Here is a 23,549-nt window from a genome sequence, read left to right on the forward strand (position 1 = left end):
TTCAAAAAGAAACAACCCTGGCTTTATTCCGAGTGACAGGTCGGTCAAGCGTTGGATTTCGGGGGCGGCGACGCCTATTTGGGAACGCCAACGTCTTGCCTTCCACACATTTATATGCACACATGCGGATTGTCAGTAAGCGATGGGGTTTATTGGGATAAGGGCAAGTGCGTATGCATTTGATCCACTTGCCCCCCCCCCCCCGTTTGTCCTTATCCGCCGGGGCCTCGCTGGAATCAATGGCTATCGTGACAACCTGACTTGATGCCCTCTTCGGCCATTGTGACGTCCGGCGACGGACGGCGCTTTCGACCAGTGAGGGAGTGGGCTTGTCCCCTACGTCAGGGCGGCGCTGCCGCTCTCCGCCAATCGACAGCCGGAAGGGGCGGGGTCTCCGCTCCGTCCCCGCCTCCTTGTTCAGGTTAGGTGGAGGAGTCACACGGTGGCTTGGGGAGCAGGACAGGGAGGAGCGCGGGGGGTCGGGTCGGGGTCCATTTTCACCGACCTGGCTGATTCCCGGTTGAAAAGCGCGCCAGCTTTTCTTCCCCACTTGTTTTCTTCTCCTCTTGTTTTCTTCCCCTCTTTGCAAATGCGTGAGCTGCACGGATAATGCGCCAGGGCCCCGGTCTTTTTAAATCCTCCTGACACTTCGCACACTTAAGTTGAGCAAAAGGTCAAGTTCAAAAATGGGGGCGAATTATGTTTTAAAAATGCACTCGCTTGTTGTCGCTTTAAAGCCCCTTGTTAGATTTGTAAACGATATTACCTCCACCTCCCCCCCCCCCCCCCCCCCCATTTAAGCACCCCGTGCGTTTTCCAGCCAAAATTAAAGCAAAATGCTGCGGATGCTGGAAATCCGAAATAAGAGCAGGCAGAAAATGCTGGAGTTTATCCAGCATTTTTCATTTTCCATCTTGTCACGTTCATGTTCTATACACGGTTGGCATGACCCTTCTTATTCTACCTGTCATTTTGTTCCTGCGCCACCGGGTTGTTTGTTTAGGCAGTCAGCCCAATTTGAGGCGCGATATTACAGCTACAACCGAATTTTATTTTCCTGTCAGTGCCTTAGTTGATGGGCAAGGTTAGGTTCTCAGTGTGGGTTGGATTGAGGCTGTAGCTTTTGCTCCACCTGGTGCAGAGTCCGATGATCAGGTTTTGTCGACGTTCTAAGAGCTACTTTTTGGTGTAGTCGATAATTACAATTTCTCAGAAACTGGTGACGGGAGTTCGTTATATTTTATGCAACAGAAATGATCGCTCTTCCATTTTCCACTTTCGCACATGGACGCTGTCATTATTTTGACACCCCATCTTTAAAAGTGACGAACAACCAAAATGCCTTATCCTTATGTAGCATTTTCGGGTACAAAACCATGTAATTCTGGATGTTAAAAACCGCCTCCAATCCTTTCAAATACAGATCGTGATCCCTGTTCGGTTTTCCCGAGCGACCCTAGATTTTATGCCGATTTATCAGAGTTCTTGTATGGAACGTTTAGGTTTTAACTATTCGGTCAGATTATGTTGTTACTTAGTGTTCTCGCGTATTTATAAAGTGATTGGGGGTTTCGGCACAAAGTCCATTTAGCTTCTTTGACTTTTTGTAAGTTGAAAGTCATGGTTTCAAGGCCCTTCTGGTAATCAAGGATCCAAGTCTGTCTAATTAAATTGTTAATGTTCAGTCTAAAAAGCATTAACTCGTTTTATAGATACGAATGCTATATGGAAGTAAGTTATATATTTATCAGTCGTTTTTATAAACGTGTTGGAATATAGGGTGTGGCTGGTGGAATTATAGAGAAACTAGTAAAATGAACTGCTGTAGAGTGACCGGGGTTGTTGCTAAGCTGCAGCTGCATATCTTGAAATGTGATATTGACATGTCTTTTCTGTTTCGATGTGATAACACATGTCCCTTGGTATAAGTATTTTTTTTATTGTAAAATAATTCAGGGAACCTAAAACGTAGATGTTTGAGTCCTGACAACAGTTGCACTTAGTTGAAGTAAAACAATGAATTTAGGTTTATGAAGTTGGTTGGAAGAATTATTTTAATTACTTGCCTTATTTTCTTAAATGTTGAAATAATTCATAATGCAAACGATTAGAAATAGTGTTCTTAGGATGGTTTTTCATCATGATTTTGGGTTGCCCTAAATTCTCCTTGCTTCCGAGAATAATTTGAGTTGTGAGGAAAACAGTAATGCAGAAAAAAACACAAAGTAATGACTTAACTGTTTAGGTGTTGCACAATGTGGCTTCTGTATTGCAGTATCCAAGGCTTAATTGTTGCATGAATTCAAATCTGTATAGTGTGGATTTATGTTTAGCAGACAATCTTAAATTGCATAGCACGTTTGTTGGATTGTGATTCAGAATTTGCTGCTACTGTAGTCTGTTTGGCTTGTGTTGCTTAGTTGCTGGCATGGACTGGTCGGGACGAATGGCCTGTATTTGTGCCTTGTATCAGGTAGTTACCCAAAATACATTTCTATATACAGCGTCATTTTGTCATCAGCACTGCAGTTGCTGGGAAGTCTGTGGGAGTTGCCAATAAAGCTGCAGAACATGCTTTGGAATCGTTCACTTGTGAAGTTTCCGAATAATTTGTTAGAATGACATTGCTGGTGACCATTTAGATATTTCAGTTCATTAATTAATGTGCACTTCAGGTACAGCACTATATTACTCCCAGTTTAATTTGTCAGTTGGTTTACTTGGTAATTGTCACATATGGAAAGCATTTGTTTTCTTTAAAAAAATTGGAGACAAGTATGATATTATTTGACCACATCTGAAATCTTGAGTGTATTCTTGGATTTGTAATACAGAGTGCAAAAAATATTCCCTCTTGGCTTGTGCTAGTTTGCTTTATATTCAACCATTTTGAGAGTGAGTGCTTATAATTTTCACCAGAAAAGCGACTTGAGTACTGGAGTGAGAAAGGAAATTAATGCTTTTATTTTTTTTGTGTGGTGGAGGTAAAGAGGAGACAAGATTGTCAACTACAATGGGGCAATTACCTGTTTATTTCCTACTCTATGGTCATTTGGGAACTTGAGTTTGTCCAAATGATTGCAAATATTCCTGCCTGGAGTATTTCAGTGTGTTGCATTGAATTGTGGATTATTTGTAATCCTATTATGAGATCTATTAAAAACAGAAATTTTATTTCAAACAGAATGCTAATTTACACTATTTTGGTCTGCTCCCTTAGTGGCCAATCAGTTGCAAGAAATGATTAAATAATTATGGTTTGAAGTTAGTGCAGGAATGGTACAAATGAAGTTGATTGTTATGGTGATGCTTGACACACAATGGATCTCTATCTAGTTCCGTTTTCAAATTTAGTCCCTGGCCAATTAAGGGGAGTGGAAAAATTGCAGTATATCTTATAGCGGTATATATGGGATACTGTAGCTTATTTTTATTTGAACTTCAGGTTGTCAACATTGTGTTGTAAATGGTGTTATATTTTATCTTATCACTAAGAGAAATCAAAATAACTGATGAAGGCCAACAATGTGAGACCATCACCAAAGTTGAAAGTAATAAATCAGAAATAGTGAATGTGATTCTAGGCTTGGGTTTTAAACCTGAATAATAGAAGGAAAGAAAAACGAAAGGAGCCAAATCATTCCACAGTTTAGATGTTCTGAGAAAGAATAAATCCAAGTCTGTGACCGCAACAGAAAAGTGGAGGAATTTATACAAGATGCCTTTTATAAAGTAGACGTTTTTAGTTCAAGAAAGGAGGCTATTCTTGATCTAGTTCGAGAAAGGTGGCTTTTATTTTTTAAAAATAAATTTAGAGTTCCCAATTCATTTGTTTCCAAGTAAGGGACAATTTAATGAGACCCTGCCCTACCCTGCACATCTTTGGGTTGTGGGGGTGAAACCCACACAAACACGGGGAGAATATACAAACTCTACACGGACAGAGATCCAGAGCTGGGATCAAACCTGGGACCTCGGCGCCATGAGGCAGCAATGCTAACCACTGCACCATCGTGCTGCCTGAAAGAAGGCTATTGTTGATCTAGATCAAGAAAGGAGGCTATTCTTGATCTAGTTCAAAAAGGAGGCTATTCTTGATCTAGTTCAAAAAGGAGGCCATTCTTGATCTAGTTTGAGAAAGGAGGCTATTCTTGATCTAGTTCGAGAAAGGAGGCTATTGATCTAGGTCGAGAAAGGAGGCTATTCTTGATCTAGGTCGAGAAAGGAGGCTATTCTTGATCTAGGTTGAGAAAGGAGGCTATTCTTGATCTAGTTGTAGGGAATTAAGTGGGCAAAGCAAGTGTGGAGGAACATTGGCAAAGCAGCTACTGAAATGTAATTAGCTTTGAACTAAAAGTCAAAAAGGAAAGGAAAAAGAAAAGAGAAGCTAAAAGACTGGTTAGGAAGAAGAAAGACCAGCAAGGAACTGAAAAGGGAAATGGAAAAAAATTATAACCCCCACAAAGTAAAAATTAAGAGGAAGAAGTAGGATTGGTTAGTCATTAAAAAAACAATGGCAGATAGGTGTGTACATTTTTTTTGTTTTTCCATACAGAAGATTATGATCCTGGGAATGTACACAAAGGAAATTAAACATAAAAAGAAAAAAGTTGCTGAAAAAGTTGATGGAATTCAAGTGGAAGAAACATTGAATCTTGATATAACATTTGACAACTTTTATTTAGCACTTTTTACATGATAAACACCCCACAGAATTGTTATGGAGCAGAAGGAGGCCATTTGGCCCATCTTGATGACACCAGCTCCCCAGATGAGCGTTATGACTTAGTGCCATTCTCCTGCCTTTACGCCATAACCCTGCACATTGTTGTTTCTATTTAGATAACATGCCTCAATTGAAACAGCCTCCACCACTCTTCCAGGCATTGCATTCCAGACCCCAAGCACTCGCAATGTGAAAAAGTTTTTTCTCACATCACATTTCCTTTTACAAATCACTTTAAATCTGTGCCCTCTTATTCTCAATTCATTTACATGCGGGAACAGTTTCCTCCTATCTACTCTGTCTAGCCCCCTCATGACTTTGAATATCTCTATCCAACCTATCTTCACAAATGAAGTTTCTTGTCCCTGGAACCATTTTTGTAAACCTCTTCTGCATTCTGTCCAATGCAGTCACGCCCTTCCTATAGTGTGAAGCCCAGAACTGTACACAATATTCCAACTCACCAACATCTTGTATAAGTTCGGCATAACCTCCTTGCTCTCACACTCTATGCCCCTATTAATAAAGTCTAGGATATTGTATGCTTTATTAATTGCTCTCTCCACCTGTAATGACTTATTCACATATGCACCGAGGTCCCTCTGCTCCTGTGCACTCTTTAAAGTTGTACTCCTTATTTTATATTGTCTTTCATGTGAATCACCTCACACTTCTCTGCATTGAGCTTCACCTGCCACCTATCTGTCCACTCTACATATGTCTATGTCCTTTTGAAGTTCTACACTGTCATCCTTGCAGTTTACAAATGTTTCCAATCATCCACAAACTTGATATTGCTGAGGGACAGCATGCAGATGGGAAATAGGAAGGGGGCAAGTATAGATTATTGGGGGGGCACCAGAGGTAAGGTACAGTAGCAGGTAGATAAAGCTATTGCAAGTGATTCCCTAGCTACAGTTACAAAGAATAGAACCAGGTGAGAATAGTTCCACCCAAGCATTAAAGCAGAATGGTGAGATCAACTATGTTAAAGGCCACAGACAGGCTGAGAGAAAGTACACCTTTGTCATATTCATATAAGATATCACCTGTGACTTCTGAGAGTTTTTGGTACTGTGGCAAAAGTAGAGATATCTCTGGAGTAGATTATAAGGAATTAAATATGGATGTCAGGAAAGATTTTGGAGAGGAGAAGGAGGTTGGAAATGTGGTGTAGTTCTGATTTGATTTAATGAACAGGGTGATGAAGATAGGTTTAAGGAGAGAGGAATGACACCTGAAGAGAAAGAGAAACGTCAACAACATTTTCTAACATGTGGACCAAGAAGGAACGTTGTGTGGTCAACAGTTTAGTGGGAATAAGATCGAATGAGCAGGAAGTGGATCTCTTGGACAAGATGAGCACAGAGTGGGCAGAGGGGAGAGAAACCTATGAAAAATGCAAGTTCACGGTTGGGACAGGGTGGTGAGCATTAAAGGAAGTTTGGTTGTTTGGGCGAGTGGAAAGAAAGGGACACGACAAGCTGATCAGGTGGTCTCGACTTTCTGACAAAGAAGTCCATGAGATTCTCGCATTTACTATTGGAGATGAGGGCGTAGAGGACAGGAGCGAGGGATTTAAGACAGCAGTGTCCTTAGAAAAAAAAAGCTGATATTTGCTTTGCAACCTAGGTTGATCCTGAAATAGGGGAAAGTTTTAGGATGGCACAACAGTGTTTTAAGTGGCCAGGTTTTGTGTTGGAGTTTTCATGGCACATGTAGTTGAGGAAAGTAAGAGAGGTAATAGCTGCTCTGAGCACAATGTTTTTAAAATTGCCTTGAATATGAACATCATGCAAGGAGTTTCAGGTTTGCTAGTCTGTCATCTCATTTGGGGAAATGATTGTATGTAACCATAGATCAGTGTAGGGTAAGTTTTAAGAGTCCATAAATGGGATAAAATTCATTCTCACTTAGCAAGCAAGAGTGTCAATCAAGGATGACAGGCACATATTTATAAAATGCAAATTGTATCTGAAAAAATTAATCTACTTTGCATAAGTAATGGAACATGTTGATAAAGAAAATGAAATGCTTATTGTGCAAATGGATTTTGAAGATGGTTTAATCAGATGCTGCTGGGAAACTTGTAAAAATCGAGGTGTATCTCTCTCCATCTCCCTTCAGAATATTAATTCTCTCTCAGACAAGTGTCTTGGCACCCACAAACTTCTTGTGGATGATTACAATAATATTGTGGCTTTAACTGAAATTTGAGTTATAAGTCTATTTATTACTAAATGAAACCTTGGTTTTTCCACCTCCCCCTTTTTGGCATTATTTCCTCCTTTGAGCACCTCACCACCTTCCCTCCCTGACTCCTTTAAGCTCCCATTGTGTCCTACTTCCTAAGGCCCTTAGAATACTCTCTTATTTCCTCCATTAGGTTCTGCTCTGCATAACTTCTCAGTGCCAGTAATTTGAATTTCATCTCTGCTTTCCTTGCCTGCTTCCCTCTGAATTTATTGCCTACCTGTCCTCCCCAGACACTCACCCTTATTCATGTTCATTCTTGAATTTACTGTACTCATGGTCTCACTCATTGGCGAGACTATCCCAGACCATTTTCTTGCATTCTTTAACCACCTCCTTCCATTCCATTTTCTCCTGCGTTCCTGCCTGTAAGGAAAACTTTTTCCATGCACTTCAAACTCTTAACTGTTTAATCCACTTGCTATGATATTTAGGAAAATATTGTCAATTGGCCCAACCATTTCCTCACTTACCTCCTGATATTCTTGTCCCCAACAAAGTGTTTATTGTCTCTCATCCTGGTCATTCTCATGTGACCATGGCTCCATCTAATTTCCCTCCAGTTCAAGTGACATAAATGTAATTAATATCTAGTGTGCCACTGGTTTAGCGACCGCACCAGATCTTCATGCCCATGTCAGACCTCTAGCTTAACCAAACCCATGTTTAGTCCTATGCCATGTCTCACTCACCCAATGATTCCTGATCTTGCTGACCTACTTTTCCTCCCTGTCTTTCAAAGCCACAAGTTTTAAATTCCTCATGCTTGTTTTTAAACCACTTCATAGCTGTGCTTCTCCCTACCGCCATAACCTAACCAATGTCAAGGCCATAAAGGGGGATCAGATGAGATTTACTATTGTCATGGTGGGAATGAGAGATTTTAGTTATGGGGAAAAAGTAACAAAGCTCGGCCTGTTTTAATAGAACAGCGAAGGCAGGTTAATAGTCTGAATGGGGGTGTTCAAAGATCAGGTAAGCAGAACTTACTTCTGGCTGCAGCAGAGATCACGGCGTAATATGGCTGAGTTAATATGGTCTTGGAAACTGGTTTCGATTTCTTAAAGGATTCAGAGGGGAATTTTGCCCCTGAATTGGCCTGGTTTTTAATTTTGGCGTTTTGCCACTCACGGGAGATGGGTTTTGAATGGGAGTGTCATATTGTATCAATGATAAGGGGCAGTCTAGATAAACCAGTTGGCTTTTTTCCCTCCTATTTTCTTGTTTGTGAATCAAAAGGGCCAACTCCAGAAGCTTAGGCACATAATTAATCAAGCCTAATATTTTAGTACTGAAGGAATGCTTCATTGTCAGAGGTGCCACCTTTGGGTAAAACCTAAGCCAAAGTACTGTCTGCCTTCTCAGGTAGGCATAACATATCCAATAATTTTATTCAAATCAGAGTAGGAAGCTATCCCAGTGCCCTGGCCAAAATATCTCAATCAACACCGCAAAAACAGATTACCTGGTGATATAACTTGTAGTCTGTGAAATTTTGCTGTACGCAAATTAGCTGCTGCATTAGTGAAGTATTTAGTTTATTCTGAGGACATGAAAGGGGCTATATAAGTTCAAGTTCTTGTCTATGATAAAACATTTAATTGTGTGCCTGTAAAGCAGAAAACATCATCAGGCATGGAGAAAGTCTGTAGGTCAACAAAATAAAATCATAATTGTAAATCAACTCGTTAGCACTATTTACTCCATGCTCTAAAATTGCTTTAATTAAACCATTATCTCTCTTTGCAACACTTCCAGTTCTTTAAAAGTGATTTGAAAGCTAATAATCAACAATTGGCAACGACCACAAAAGCAAAACACTTGAATAGTTTCTTTCCTTGACCAGCTATTTTGCTTCCATGTATACCAAAAACAATCAATTTAACAAATGTAAAAATAATTATTTTAATTTAGTCACAGAATTGCCAAACGTATAAAAACTGACCAATATATTTTTTTCACAGGCCTGTTGACTCAGGAGTTTTGTTCTTTTTTTTTAGCTTGCTTCTATTCTTCTTCATATTTTTCAGTGTTCAGCAGGTGTGTAGTGATCTTCTGTGGCCCACCCAAGCTCTTAACAAAATGTATTGCCTGTACACGTTTCCCTCTTAAGTCACTATTAAAGTGGTGCTAGTTATTTGTCCTATTCAGAAATAGTTGTGTGTAAACCTGTCTGTCAACAGATTCTGCTCACATTTTCAGTAACAGTAACAACATAGAAACCAGTCCCTGTCCCTCCCAGACGCCAAGCAATCTGATCTGCTCAGTTCTTTAATCAAGTTCTTTTTAACCTCATCCCCAATCTGTCCCATGCATTTTTTGTGGCAATCCTTCTCAGGAAGATGCAGGATTCAACTCCATTTATGAAGTTTTATTTGCCAATCCCATTTTATTCAAATCATCGTACAGATGTGCTGCTACCTCTAGGCAAAGTTTATTTACCTCTTTGAAATCCTGTCAATTGACACGATGAAATAAAATTTACAGCTTCACCCCACATTAAGGTTTGTCTCTCTGAATTTAGTAACAGTATTCCTTTTAAAATCATGAATATCCTTGCATTTCACAAATTATATGATCTCAATTTTCATTGAAAAGTATCAGATGAGGGTTTCAAGCATCATAGACTAATCTTTTTACAGAATGAGGCAGATATTCTCCAACTGTGTAGGAATGTGAGAGGTGTTATAATTGCCTTTTCCAAACTATGCTATATTCAATATTCTTTTACGTGCTGCCTATTTGGATATCGCCATTCTGTGACACCGCTATATTGGCAGCTGTGGGTTTCTGCCATTACATAAAAGCTTCAAAAGCTGCAGAACCCCATACGTGTAACACCACTAATGCATTCTGGAGGAAATTTGCTTAGTCCAAGATCACTGGTCTGAGAACAATTTTTGGTCTTTAATAATTGGCTTTTGTGAAAGAATTAAGATGATTTGTTTAAAAAGGAACTTGATACAAAATATGAACCAGTGTAGCAGAGGTTCAGCAATTGTAGTAAATATTTTATCTGTTTCTACATGAAATGAAATGAAAAGAAAATCACTTATTGTCACAAGCTGATTGAACATCATAAACATTCAGCTGATCATGAGGTAGATCATGCCTGAAAAATTCTTTTGAAGAGGCGACCAAAGTGGTGAACCGAGGAATAAAACAATTTAAATAATGCCAGCAAATGTTTGATAATGTTTATCATATGAGGCTGTTAGCTAGAATTGAAACTCATGGATGAAGGTCAATTATTGATATAACCTATGTGAAATTAGTTTGTGCAGCTTCCAGCTTGGTTCTAATCAGCATGGAATCCAGAGCACAAAACTGTACATGTTCTGTATCTTGATTTGAGAAATTAGGTTGCCTGGTGTGGAAAATGAAAACGAGAATCGCCCTGGTGCAGTAAAGAGCTTACTTCAAAACGTGGGCTCAGGGACCTTGTTAAGTTAGAGCGAAGAGAGCTTTACACTCCCAGGTTCTCTGGACCTGACTAAGCTATACTTGGTGTCAACATTATGTGACAAAAATAGAAAACTCATTTTTGCAAGATTTGCTTCTTATTTAGCATTAGTGCGATTAAAAGCAGTTCTCAAGGCAATAAGTTCTTAAAATTGCACCAAAAAAAGGCTCGACTGATATTACCAACATTTTCCCACAAGTTTCCACTCACAGGTATGGTTCTTGCCCTAAATATTGCACTTGGATGCCCATACATTTTATGCAAATGACTTGGATTCAGAAAATCTAAGCAAACTGGTCAGTTTTGTGATGGGGTACAGTGTTGGTAGTGCAATGGGACAAAGGACACATTTGAAAGGCAAGTTGAGGAATGATAGGAAATTTGTGATCCATCATCAGACTGTATTGTATTGTATAATCAAAAGCATTATAATCATTTGTGACAGTTGGATGTTGTATTGGAATGACCAGGTTTTTCTGGATGGATGAATAAAAATAGGTCTTCCAGTTTCTTATTTTTCTTATGATCTAAACCATTGGTTTGTGGATTCGTAGCAGTGTGTTTGTTGATGCATATTTGAACATGCATTCCTGTCGTGGTCTTTGTCATGCTGTGAAAGGAAGTTTTAACTGCAACATTTAAAAAAATATATATCTAAATTGACGATAATAAATTTTCAAAACGGTCCAAATGAGAGAAGATGATACCATTGAAGGCAACAGGTATTTGATTAAGAACATAAAAGTAGATAGATATCTTGGAGTTTGGCACCATTTACCTATTGGGAGAGTAGTTTTGAAGCCTCATTCCTCAGGATATTAAATGGATTATTGGGTATGGTGAATGATTGATAGGAGTGGTTTGTAAATAACTTGTGAAAGGAAAAGCTTGTTGGGCAAATGACCTATTCTGTTTTCCATGTATACACCAAGGTAAGATAGCTGTGCCTTGTGGTCAGATTGAATTTTTATTATCGTTCTGTATAAAACATGTTGCAACATTCAGTAAAAATTTAACGATAAGAATTTGCTAAGTAATTTTTCCAAAATTAATGGTTTAAATGATGTTTATAATTTAAATGTTGTAATTGGTTGATTTATATTTTAAATGGTTTAATTGTTCCTGTGCACTTGTAGTTTACCATTCTTTGTGCAATTGGGTATAGATTCTCACAGTGATTGACACAAAAAAGGAATTAATCCTGTAATGGTGAGCAAAATTTCCTTGAGGTAAATATTGAGAAGAGCAAGGTCTTTGGTCTCTGACCATTCCCTGACCACCTTTCGATGCTGTCCCCTGCAACTGTCTAAAGCTGAACCAGATCATTTGCAACCTTGGTGTTTTCTTTTGTTTGACCAAGATAAGCTTCTAATTTCACTCCCATCTCCAAAGCTTCCACCTTTGTAACATTGCCCAACTCTGACCCTTCCTCGGGTATTCTGCTGCTGAAACCCCAATTCTTGCCTTTGTTCCTCTAGACTCAACTACGCCAATGCTCTCCTGGCTGGCCTCCCATCTTCCACCCTACATAAATTTGAACTTATCCAAAATTCTGCTGTCACTATTTTAAAAAAATATTTTTATTCAGGATATATTAAATTTTTAAAAATACACAATTCACTCGTACAACTTTATACAAGTTTCATATTCAACAACCAACCCACCATCATCCCCCCTTGTGTGGCCCGTTTTAGTGTCAGAAAACAAACCCCCCTCCCCTCTACACCCCCCTCCCCCACTGACAATTACCAACTCTTGTAGGAGATAAACAGCCTCCACCTCAAATAAAATACCTCCTCCAACCCCCTGATGCAAACTTAATTTTCTCCAAATGCAAAAGTGCTGCTAGGTCTCCCACCCACACCTTCGCCATTGGCAGCTCTGAAGCCCACCATCCTAGCAAAATCCTCCTCTGGGTTATCAGGGAAGCAAAGGCCAACACATCAACTTTTCTCTCCTCCTGCACTCCAGGCTCATCCGATACCTCAAATATAGATACCCACAGGCATGGTGCCACCCTTATCCCTAAAATCTCCTACATTGTTTGGAAAAAGGACTCTCAAAATCTCGCCAATTTCAGATAGGACAAGAACATGTGTGTACGGTTCGCCAGCCCCCTTAAACACCGCTCGCATTTATCTTCCACTTCTGGAAAAAATTAATTCATGCATGTTTTGGTCATACGTGCTTTGTGCACTACTTTAAATTGGATTGTGCTCAATCACGCACATGAGGAAGTAGAGTTTATCCTACGTACGGCATCACTCCACCACCCCCCCTCCCCCCCAAATCCTCCTCCCACAGGGGCTGTTTAGCACAGGGCTGAATTTCTGGCTTTGGAAGCAAACCAAGGCAGGCCAGCAGCACGGTTCAATTCCCGTAACAGCCTCCCCGAACAGGCGCTGGAATGTGGCAACTAGGGCTTTTCACAGTAACTTCATTTGAAGCCTACTTGTGACAATAAGCGATTTTCATTTCATTTCCTCTTTAGTTCCTTCAGCGAGGCCCACTCCATCAATTGCCCATTGATATTGTAGAGCTTTCTCTCTCCAGTCCTATTCTCCAAAACAACCTTGTCAATCAATGAAAGGGGCGATAACTGCGGAAAAGTAGCCAGCTCATTTCGCACGAAGTGTCTAACCTGTCAATACCGGAACCCCTGGAAGCTGAAACCTTTCTACCAGTTCCTCCAGTCCCTCAAATCTACCTTCCACGAACAGATCGCTAAACCTCTCTACCTCCTCCCATTACCAAATCCTTTATGTCGAATCCCTGCTGGGATAAATCGATGGTTCCCACATATAGGTGCCCACAACGACATTCCCTGTAGCTTAAAATGTTGCCTAAACTGGTTCCAAACTCTGAACGAGGCTACAACTGCTGGACTCGTAGAGTACCTACCGTGAGAATGGAAGCAGAGCCATCACCAGTGCCCTCAAACTCGACCATTTACAGGAAGCTTCTTACATCTGCTCCCATACCGTCCCTTTCTTCACGACTCATTTTCGAAACTTCTCAATATTTTCCGCCCAATAATAGTTCATCAAATTCGGCAACGACAACCCCCCTGACGACTTGTCCCTCTGTAGAAAAGCTCTCCGGATCTGAGGCACCTTGCCTACTCACACAGGCCGAGATCAGTCTATAAATCTTCCTATAAAAAGAACTGGGTAAGAAAATTGGGAGATTACGGAAAATAAATAATAACTCCGACATTTTCACAATTTGAACCCACCCTGCCAATGATAGCGGGAGAACATCCCACCTCTTCAGATTATCCTTCACCCCTTCTACCAGGTTGGCCAAATTCAACTTGTGCAAAAATACCCAAGACAAAGTGACTCACCTAATGAAGGAGCTGCGCTACGAAAGCTAGTAATTCCAAACAAACCTGTTGGGCTTTAACCTGGTATTATAAGACTTCTTACTGTGCCCACCCCAGTCCAACGCCGGCATCTCCATATCGGGATTTTATTGCAATGGTTGTCATCTACTTTCATTTAAGTCGAGCAGTTCTCCCTTCCATTTTCTACCTCTATTTCTCTGTCTCGCTTTCTTTTTATGACATGTATTTAAAATCATGGTTGAAGAGGTGGGTTTTAAGGTCCTGAAAGGAGGACCGAGAGGCAGAGAGGTTAAAAGAGGACTAAGCTGAAATCATGGCCACTAAAGTGGAGCCAAAGGAAGTCAGTGATACACAAGTGTCCAGAATTGGGGGAAGCTAGAGTTCTTGGGTGAGCTGTAAGCCGAGCGGACGTTACAAAACTAAAGGAGACTGATATCATAGATTTGAACGCAATCAGAATTTAAAATTTGGGTGGGCCGTGGTCTATTGTAGGTCAGTGAGTCCAGGGATAACTGTAAATGCTACTTTGTGAGTTAAAAACAGACCGTAGTGTTTGGAGATGAACTCGGGTATATGGAGGGTAGAAGATGGGAGACTGGCCAGGAGAATATTGGAATGGTTGAGTCGAAATTAGGATCTTAACACTAGGTTGGCTGAAGCAGGGATGGAGAGGGATGATGTTATAGAGGTGGAAGTATGAACGATGGAGTGAATGTAGGACCGGAAAATCAACCCGGGGGGGTCAAATACACTGAGGTTGCAAAGAATGGCCACAGATGGGCAATTAGGGAATGGACACATGTCCTCGATCTTCCCTGTGTTGAATTGGAGAAAATTCCTGCTCATTCATACAGACGCTGGAGGATTCAAGAAAGGTAGCATTTAGATAGAGTGGGTGTTGTTAGCACACTGATAGAAATTGTGTGCCTTTGACTGATGTGAAGTACAGATGAGAAGGCCAAGAGCTAAGTGTAGGAGTGGGAAGAGAAGCCAATGCAGGAGATTTTCTGGCTATGCATGAATAGATGCAAATCATAGGGCAGCCCCGCTCAGTTGGACAGCAGAGAAGAAGCTTTAATGTAGGATGATGTGATCAACTATGCTAAAGGCTCGGGGGGTTAGAGGGGCTGGGGAGGGGGGGGGGGCGACTGATGACCGGGAGGGGCGTTTGAAATATGGTAGGAGGGAGGTTGATGACGGTGGACATCAGAGAGCAGGCCTGATGAGGTGCGGGAAGCAGGCTGGAGGCTGGCCCAGGAGGAGCTATGGTTGATTGGCAGGGAAGAGGGAGAGTCTCCTGACCAGTCTGATCACGTGGAATGTGCGTGGGCTGAACGGGCCAGTCAAGAGAGCCTGCATGTTCACACAATTGAGGAGCTTAAAGGTGGATGTGGCATTCTTGCAGGAAACGCACCTGAAGATCAGGGATCAAACTAGGCTCAGGAAAGGGTGGGTAGTGCAGGCCTTTCATTCAGGATTGGATTTGAAGACGAAGGGGAGCGGTATTGATAAATAAGCGGGTAGCGTTTGCAGTGGGGAACACAGTGGCAAACTCTGGGGGGAGGTTCATTATGTGAGTGGCAAATTGGAGGGGATGCTGGTGTTTTTGGTGAATGTTTATGCCCCGAACTGGGACGATGTAGAGTTTATGAGATGGATGCTGGGGAAGACCTGGATTCGCACCAGTTGATAATGGGAGGAGGGGGGGGGGGATTCAACAAGGTCCTTGAGCCAAAATTGGATCGATCAAACCCAAGGTTGGGGAGGGTATTGGCGGTGGCGAGGGAATTGGGAGGGTTTATGGAACGTAAGGGGGGAGTGGACCCGTGGAGGTTTGGGAGGCCGAGGGTGAAGGAATTTTCGTTTTTCTCCCATGTACATAGGGTGTACTCCCGGATCGCCCATTTTGTAATGGACAGGATGTTGTTGGCGGGGGTGGTTGGTTCGGAGTACTCGCGATTGTAGTTTCGGACCACAGGTGAATCGGGCCGAGACGGGGGACAGCGCCCACAGTGGAGGTTAGATGTGGGGCTGTTGGCAGATGAGGTCTGTGAGCGGGTGGGGGCTGCTATTCGGGGATATGTGGAGCTGAATGACATGGGTGAGGTTTCGGCTGCCACGCTATGGGAGGCACGGAAGACAATGGTGAAGGGAGAGTTTATTTCAATACAGGCACATAGAGATAAGACTGAGCAGGCGAGGTTAGTGGATGAGATTCTGCAGGTGGATAGAAGGGATTCGGAGGTCCCAGAGGTAGAGTTGTTGAGGGAGCGACAGAAACTTCAGTTTGGATAGATATCCAAGATTAAGGTGGTAGGGCAGTTGAAGAGGGCCATGTAAATACGAGGAAAAGGCGAGTAGGATGTTGGCACATCAATTGAGGAAGCGGTGAGGGAGATCAGAAAGGTGAAGGATAGGAGAGGGAACACGGACTTGGACCCGGTGGGGGTGAGTCGGAACCCCTGGCCAGGGTGAAGGGAATGAGGTGGTTTTTAGAATGGGTTGGAGTTCCCTAGGGTGGAGGAGGACCTTGTGGAGGGATTGGGAGCTCCCATTGGGCTGGTAAAGACGTTGGAAGGTTTGGGGGCGATGCAGGTGGGGAAGGCCCCAGGCCTGGACGGGTTCCCGGTGGAATTCTATAGAAAGTTTTCAGGGGACTTAGGGCCTCTGCTGATACGGCACTCAGTGTGGCAATGGAGCAGAGGGTGCTCCCCCTACGTCATCACAGGCCTCGATCTCCTTAATGTTGAAGAGGGATAAGGATACGGAGCAGTGTGGGTCTTATTTTTTATTTTTTTTATTTTTTATTTTTTATAAATTTATAGTACCCAATTCATTTTTTCCAATTAAGGGGCAATTTAGCGTGGCCAATCCACCTAGCCTGCACATCTTTTTGGGTTGTGGGGGCGAAACCCACGCAAACACGGGAAGAATGTGCAAACTCCACACAGACAGTGACCCAGGGTCGGGATCGAACCTGGGACCTTGGCGCCGTGAGGCTGCAGGGCTAACCCACTGCGCCACCATGCTGCCCTGGCCAATTTCATTATTAAATGTGGATGCTAAGTTGCTGGCCAAGATCTTGGCCTCAGGGATTGAGAACTGTGCCAGGGGTGATAGGGAGGACCAGACGGGGTTTGTTAAGGGGAGGCATCTGTCGGCTAACGTCAGGCGGTTGTTAAATATTATAATGATGCCCCTGGAGGGACGAAGTGTGGAGGTAGTGGTTGCAATGGATGCAGAGAATGCCTTCAACTGGGTGAAGTAGGACTATTTGTGGGAGATGCTGGGGTGATTTGGGTTTGGGCAGGGGTTTGTGGATTGGGTCCATTTGTTGTATCGGGCACTGACAGCGAGTATGCGAACCAACCGGGTGAGTTTGGAGTATTTCAGGTTGCACCGGGGGACGGGACGGGGCTGGCCACTTTCCCCATTGCTCTTTGCCTTGGCTATAGAGCCATTGGCAATGGTGCTGAGAGCGTCAAGGGATTGGCAGGGGATAGTGCAGGGGTGTGGGGAGGTTGGAGCACAGGGTCTCATTGTACGCGTGATTTGCTGCTCTATCTATCAAATCCTTTGGAAGTTATAGGGATGATTATAGGTATATTGGAAGAATTTGGTTGGTTCTCGGGGTACAAATTGAATATGGGGTTTTTCCGATCCAAGCGAAGGGGCAGGAGAGGAGGCTGGCTGAGTTGCCGTTTTGAGTAGTGGGGGTGAGCTTTCGGTATTTGGACATTCAGGTCGTGCGGGGGTGGGAGCAGCTTCGTAAGTTGAATCTGGCTTGGATGGTGGAACAGATGAAAGGGGATTTTAGGAGGTGGGATGTGCTCCCGCTGTCGTTAACTAGATGGGTGCAATCGATGAAGATGGCGGTTCTCCCGAGGTTCTTATTTGTGTTCCAGAATCTCCTGATCTTCATTCCAAAGGAGTTTTTTAGGAGGATGAATGCACTGATGTCGGGGTTTGTTTGAGCGGGTAAAGTCCCATGGGTGAAGAAGGTGCTGCTGGACCGGGGTCAAGGGGTGGACGGGGTGGCTCTCCCAAACTTGATGAATTATTACTGGGTGGCGAATATAGCCATGGTCAGGAAGTGGGTGGGGGGGGGGGGGGGGGAGGGGTCGGTGTGGGAGCGGGTGGAGGCAGCGTCTTGTAAGGACTCTAGTTTAAGAGGCACTGTTGACGGCACCTCTACCCTTCCTGCCGGCCAGGTACTCCACAAGCCCGGTAGTGGTGACGGCCCTGAGGGTGTAGGGACAGTGGCGGCAGCACTTGAGGCTGGAGGCCTTGGTTTGGGCACCGATTTGTGGGAATCATAGATTTGCTCTTGGGGGGGGCGTTCAGTGGTGGCAATTGGCGGGGATTGAGAGGTTTGTGATCTATTCGTGGGGGGCAGCTTTTTGAGCGTGGAAGGGTTGTTGGAGGAATTTGATTTGCCTACCGGGAATGGGTTCTGGTATTTACAGGTGAGGAATTTTGCCAGGAAGCGTGTGTGGACCTTTCCCCACCTACCGCTCCAGGGGTTGCAGGACAAGGTGGTGTCAAAAATAGGGGTTGGGGAGGGTAGAGTTTCAGGAATTTATAAGGAGTTGATGGGGTGGGAGGGGGAGTCCCGATTGGGGTAGTGAAGTGTAAGTGGGAGGAAGAGTTGGGGTGGGAAGTGGAGGTTGGGGTGTGGGAGGAGGCTTTGAGGAGGGTGAACTCATCATCGTCATATGCTAGGTTTAGCCATATTCAGTTTAAAGTGATTCACAGGGCACATGTGACTGTGGCTAGGATGAGCAGGTTTTTGAAGGGATGAAGGACGGGTGTGGGCCCGCGAATCATGTCCACATGTTTTGGGCCTGTCTGAAACTTGGGGGATTCTGGCAGGGGATTGCCGATGTTATGTCAGACGTCTTGGGAGTAAAGGTGGTCCCGAGCCCAGAAGTGGCGATCTTTGGAGTGTCAGAAGACCCAGGAGTCCAGCGGGAGGGCCAATGTTTTGGCCTTTGCCTCCCTGGTAGACTGGAGACAGATCTTATTGGAGTGACGGGACCCGGGGCCACTGAAACCGGGGTGTGGGTGAGCATCCTGGCAGAATTCCTTAGGCTGGAGAAGATAAAGTTCGCCTTGAGAGAGTCTGTGGAGGGGTTTGCCCGGAGATGGCAGCCATTCATCGACTTCTTTGAAAATAGGTCATTTGTTGTTGTCGGAGCGGAGCACATTGGTGGGGAGTATAATGAGGTTGCTCCAGTTATTTGGTACATTGTCTGGGTACAAACTGAATTTAGGGAAAAATGAGTATTTATGGTCTTCCCTCTGGGGTAGGGGCGGGGGGCTGCCATTTTGCCTGGCGATGTCTCATTTTGGGTATTTGGGGTGCAGATAGCCCAGGAATGGGCAGGGCTATGGAAGTTTAATTTCACGAGTTTGGTGAGGAGGAGGGTGAAGGCGGATTTACCTAGGTGGGACAATTTCCCTCTGTTGTTGGCTGGCTGCAGGCAGTTAAGGTGAATGTTTTGCCACAATTCCTGTTTTTATTTCGATGTCTGCTGGTCTTTTTTGCCTAAGGCATTTTTCAGTGGAGTGGACAGGTTGATCATCTCATTTGTTTGGGCTGGGGGGAGTGGGGAAGGTAGTCCGGATTAGGAGGGTGATACTACAGGGGGGACGGCAAACGTGGGGGTGGGGTGGGGGGGGTTAGGCTTTGCTAACTTGTTTTGTAGCTTCATTGGAGCAGCTTTGCTCCGGGTATAGCTGGTTCTGGAGCACATGTCTTCAGTTCTATTGCTGGACTGTGGTCAAGGTCCACAACCTTTGCAGTATCCAGTGCCTTCAGCCATTTCTTGATATCCCATGGGGTGGATCGAATTGGCTGAAGACTGGCATCAGTAATGCTGGGGACCTCAGGAGTGGGCCAAGATAAATCATCCACTCGGCACTTCTAGCTGAAGACTCTTGCAAATGCTTCAGCTTTGTCTTCTGCACTGATGTGCTGGGTTCCCCCATCATTGAGGATGGGCATGTTTCTGGAGCCTCCTCCTTCTGTTAGTTTAATTTATGAGTGGATGTGGCAGGACTGCAAAGCTTAGATCTGATCTGTTGGTTGTAGGATTGCTTAGCTCTGTCTACGCAAGCTGCTTTGGCAGTTTGGCATTCAAGTACTCTTATGTTGTAGCTTCACTTGGGATTGACACCTCATTTTTCGATATGCCTGGTGCTGCTTCTGGCACGTCACTCTTCATGAACCAGGGTTGATTCCCCCCCCCCCCCCCCCCCCCCCCCCCCGGCTTGATGGTTAGAATGGGGGTATGCTCGGCTGTGAGGTTACAGATTGTGTGTCACAGAAATGTCAAATTAAGATATTATAGCTCAATTCTGGATATCCAAAAACTGGACAGACATTGAGTTATGCATTTCAGAGCATACCGTCCTATCATTTAGCGATGCCATAACATTGCCGTGCTATGAGAAAGTTGTGAAAATTTGTAGAACTCCCATTCAGTTTGGATTTGGTATCATCAAAAATGATTGAGGAACTGAAAAAACTGACAGAAAAGAGGCAAACAACAATGTTTTTTCACCCAACTATTTCAAATTCTGAAATTACAATTTTTTATATTTAATAAAATTTTGGGTCATACTCTACAAACAATTAATTTTTAAATCATATTTGTGTACCATTTCTTAAACCGGCAAAGACTGAAAAGCACCATCTTTAGTTTTATCTAATTCATGTTGCACCAATAAATTAACAATGAATAATCAATCTTCAGTTTAAATTTGTCTTTCAGGAGGACTATTAATTTTAATGCTGGCATTTGAGATATTAATCAAATATACACTTACACTTAAGTTTATCTTTTGTACTAAATTTTTTCAATTTCACTCGGGTAGTAAACTAGCAGTGTAAATTCTGAGTCAAGGACCAATTAATTCCAGAGGGATGTGGAGGGGAGACTTTCTGGAAAGGGCACCATTCCAGTGTGACATCGCATCTGATTTGCAAGTCCTTCTGGCTGGAGTTTTTAGATACTCTGTAAATTACAAGTTGTCAGATTATGCTCAAAACAAAACTAAATTCTTTAATGTTTGACCATCAAACAAAGTTAGTATGGATTTTGGATTATTTATTAAAAATTATTTGATCTTAAGCAGTCAAAATGTAATCAAACGGTCACATGAGTAATTTCTAAAAACACCTTCTGTTAACAATAGATGGCCCATAATCTCTGTAATCATTACTAGTAACCCACATATCCTTAAACGCTGTCAAACTGGTTAAAATTGAGGCACCCATCCAGACAGAATTATTCCTATTTGGTGGTGCAATAACTTTGATCGGTAATCCATTGGGAACTTGGAATTTAATCTCCTTCAATAATCTTTCTTCCAGACCCAGGAAAAGAGTGGAACCACCAGATAGTAATATGTTGCTAAATAGATCTTTCCTCAAGCTTCTATCGCATTTTAAAATACTGTCATAGATCAATTTATGAATTCCAGGTTCTTGCAATCCTACGGTGGAAGTTGTGAAGAGTAGTTCTGGTGCTTTGAAGAGCTCCTTTTGTATTGTAATCAGATTCCCATCAGGGAGCGTATACTCCTGTTGACTGTCACCTGGTTGACTTTTGCTCTCCAGTTGAGGATCAAGAGCAATATAACATAGTGTTTCTTTGATGTTCTCAAAGGTTTCCTTTTGGATTGTATTTGGAATATTATGTCCACTTTCCAGTAGAAGTCTCTTCATATTTTCAGTGATATCATTTCCAGCTAGTTTAAGTCTTTTGACAGCATCGGGCAGATAGTAGCCTTCATAAATGGGTACAGCGTCAGTTAATCCATAGCCACTGTCAAGAACTATTCCCCTAGTCCGTCCTGATGCATAGAGTGCTAAAGTTGCAGGAATAGCCACATACATAGCTGGCACATTAAAGCATTCAAACATGATTTCTGACATTTTTTCTCTGTTGAAGAAAGAAGTCAGTGGAGCAGCAGTTATCAAAACTGGCCTGTCTTTTGATTTGATATGAAGTTCAGATGTGTAAACGTGCTTCCAGAGCTTCTCTAAAAGATCCCAAGAGGTTACTATACCACGTTCAACAGGATATTTCAAGCACCCAATGCCTCTTTTAGTTAGAGCCTTTTTACCAAGATAAAATTCTGTGTGGGATGCTTCCCTTGTGTTTCCCTTGACTTTCACGGTAACCACAATGGATGGTATGACTGATGTTGGAAGGCTGTCGCCAACTAACCCGGATTTGCAGAGCCCAGAACCATTATCTATGATTACATCCGTCATGTCCATCATTTGATGAGCAGAGAATCTTGACAATTTTAAACAACAAGTCTTACTTGCCTCTTCTGGACAAACAGGCACCCTTGTAATTGCAACTAGAGCCAAAGACCTTTTAGCAGGGTAGATCATTGCCATCAGATGACTTGACAATTGGTAGCTATGTGACCAGTGGAAAGAGCCACTTCACAATAACCGACCTTTCAATGACCTGTGACTCATTGCTACATGCATCAAGACAGATCAATAATCTTAATTTTATTATATAAAAAATAGACAATTGACCCACCCGATTCTGCTAAGGTGGAAACCCTAGAGTGATGCCAAAGAAGCATCATGAATTGCCAGGCTATTTGTGTTCTCCAGTTAAGTTGAAAATCATTATTCTTTAGCTGAAAACTAAGTAGATCAGTGAATCAGATCTCTGTCCTTTCTCTTGGGACATGGGTTTGAATTCAAACCCAGAGACAAAATAACCAGTCTAATTTCAGTTTATAATGCAACACCTGCAGTAGAAAATGTAACCAATGTTTGTCACTGAAATTAAATTGTTACAATGACAATAGGCTGATATTCGAGATGAAGGTTTATTATATTAGCAGTGTAAAGGAAGATTGTTATTTATCAATCAAACAAAACCGGTTTAATGCTATCAAATGTGTCTTAAATTGAACTTGTTTTACAATCTTCACTGATGATTTACTTCAGAGGTGATTTCTCACAGATTCAAATACGTGCTGGAGTTTCACACATTTAAGGTGTGAAAAGCAGGATGATTTCCAATTGGAACATATTATATGTGTTTTATATTATTTCACAGGATGAGTGTCCCTGGCTATTAGTATTAATAAAGAGGTAATACTCAAAATTAATTGGATTAAAGGTTGATAAATACCCTGGACCAGATGAGCTGCATCCCAGAGTATTGGAGGTGGCTATAGATATAGTGCATTCATTGGTGGCTATCTTTCAAAATTATATCAATACTGGAGAGGTTCCTGCAAATTGGAAAGTAGGAAATATAATGGCACTATTTAAGAAGGGAGGGAGAGAAAAGTGAGAACTACAGACCCGTTACTTTGACATCAGTAGTAGGGACAACGTTAGAATATATTGTAAACGATATGATAACTACACACTTAGAAAATAATGATGTGATTGGGAAGAGTCAACATGGATTTATGAAAGGGAAATCATGTTTGATAAACCTGTACAAGTTTTTTGACAATGTTACTTGTTGCATAGATGAGAACCAATGAATGTGGTGCATGTGAATTTCACAAGGCTTTGGATAAGGCACCACACTGGAGGTTCGTTAACAAAATTAGATCACATGGGATTGAGGGTAATATACATCGAGAGTTGGTTCACAGACAGAAAACAGAGTAGGAAAAAATGGGTCATTCTCAGGATGGCAGGCTGCTACTAGTAGGGTATCAAAAGGATCAGTGCTGGGGCCACAGCTGTTCCCAACCTTATCAAT

General features: G+C 42.5%; 2 protein-coding genes across 3 annotated transcripts in view; one reads left to right on the top strand and one right to left on the bottom strand.

Annotated features, from left to right (window-relative positions):
- Positions 1 to 23,549, top strand: part of kiaa0232 (KIAA0232 ortholog) — a 112,264-nt gene that overhangs the window by 285 nt on the left and 88,430 nt on the right. The gene's annotated exons all lie outside the window — the stretch shown is intronic.
- Positions 20,884 to 22,157, bottom strand: LOC140408402 (actin-1-like). Its single transcript, XM_072495554.1, has one exon. It carries the CDS (start codon positions 22,079 to 22,081, stop codon positions 20,963 to 20,965), a length of 1,119 nt encoding a protein of 372 aa, XP_072351655.1. The 5' UTR covers positions 22,082 to 22,157; the 3' UTR covers positions 20,884 to 20,962.

Source organism: Scyliorhinus torazame, chromosome 3, assembly GCF_047496885.1.
Source record: "Scyliorhinus torazame isolate Kashiwa2021f chromosome 3, sScyTor2.1, whole genome shotgun sequence".
Taxonomy (NCBI): Eukaryota; Metazoa; Chordata; class Chondrichthyes; order Carcharhiniformes; family Scyliorhinidae; genus Scyliorhinus; species Scyliorhinus torazame.

What these genes read in the sequence shown, in the direction of transcription:
- LOC140408402 (XM_072495554.1), bottom strand. Translation starts at nt 22,081, where the DNA reads ATGATGGACATGACGGATGTAATCATAGATAATGGTTCTGGGCTCTGC.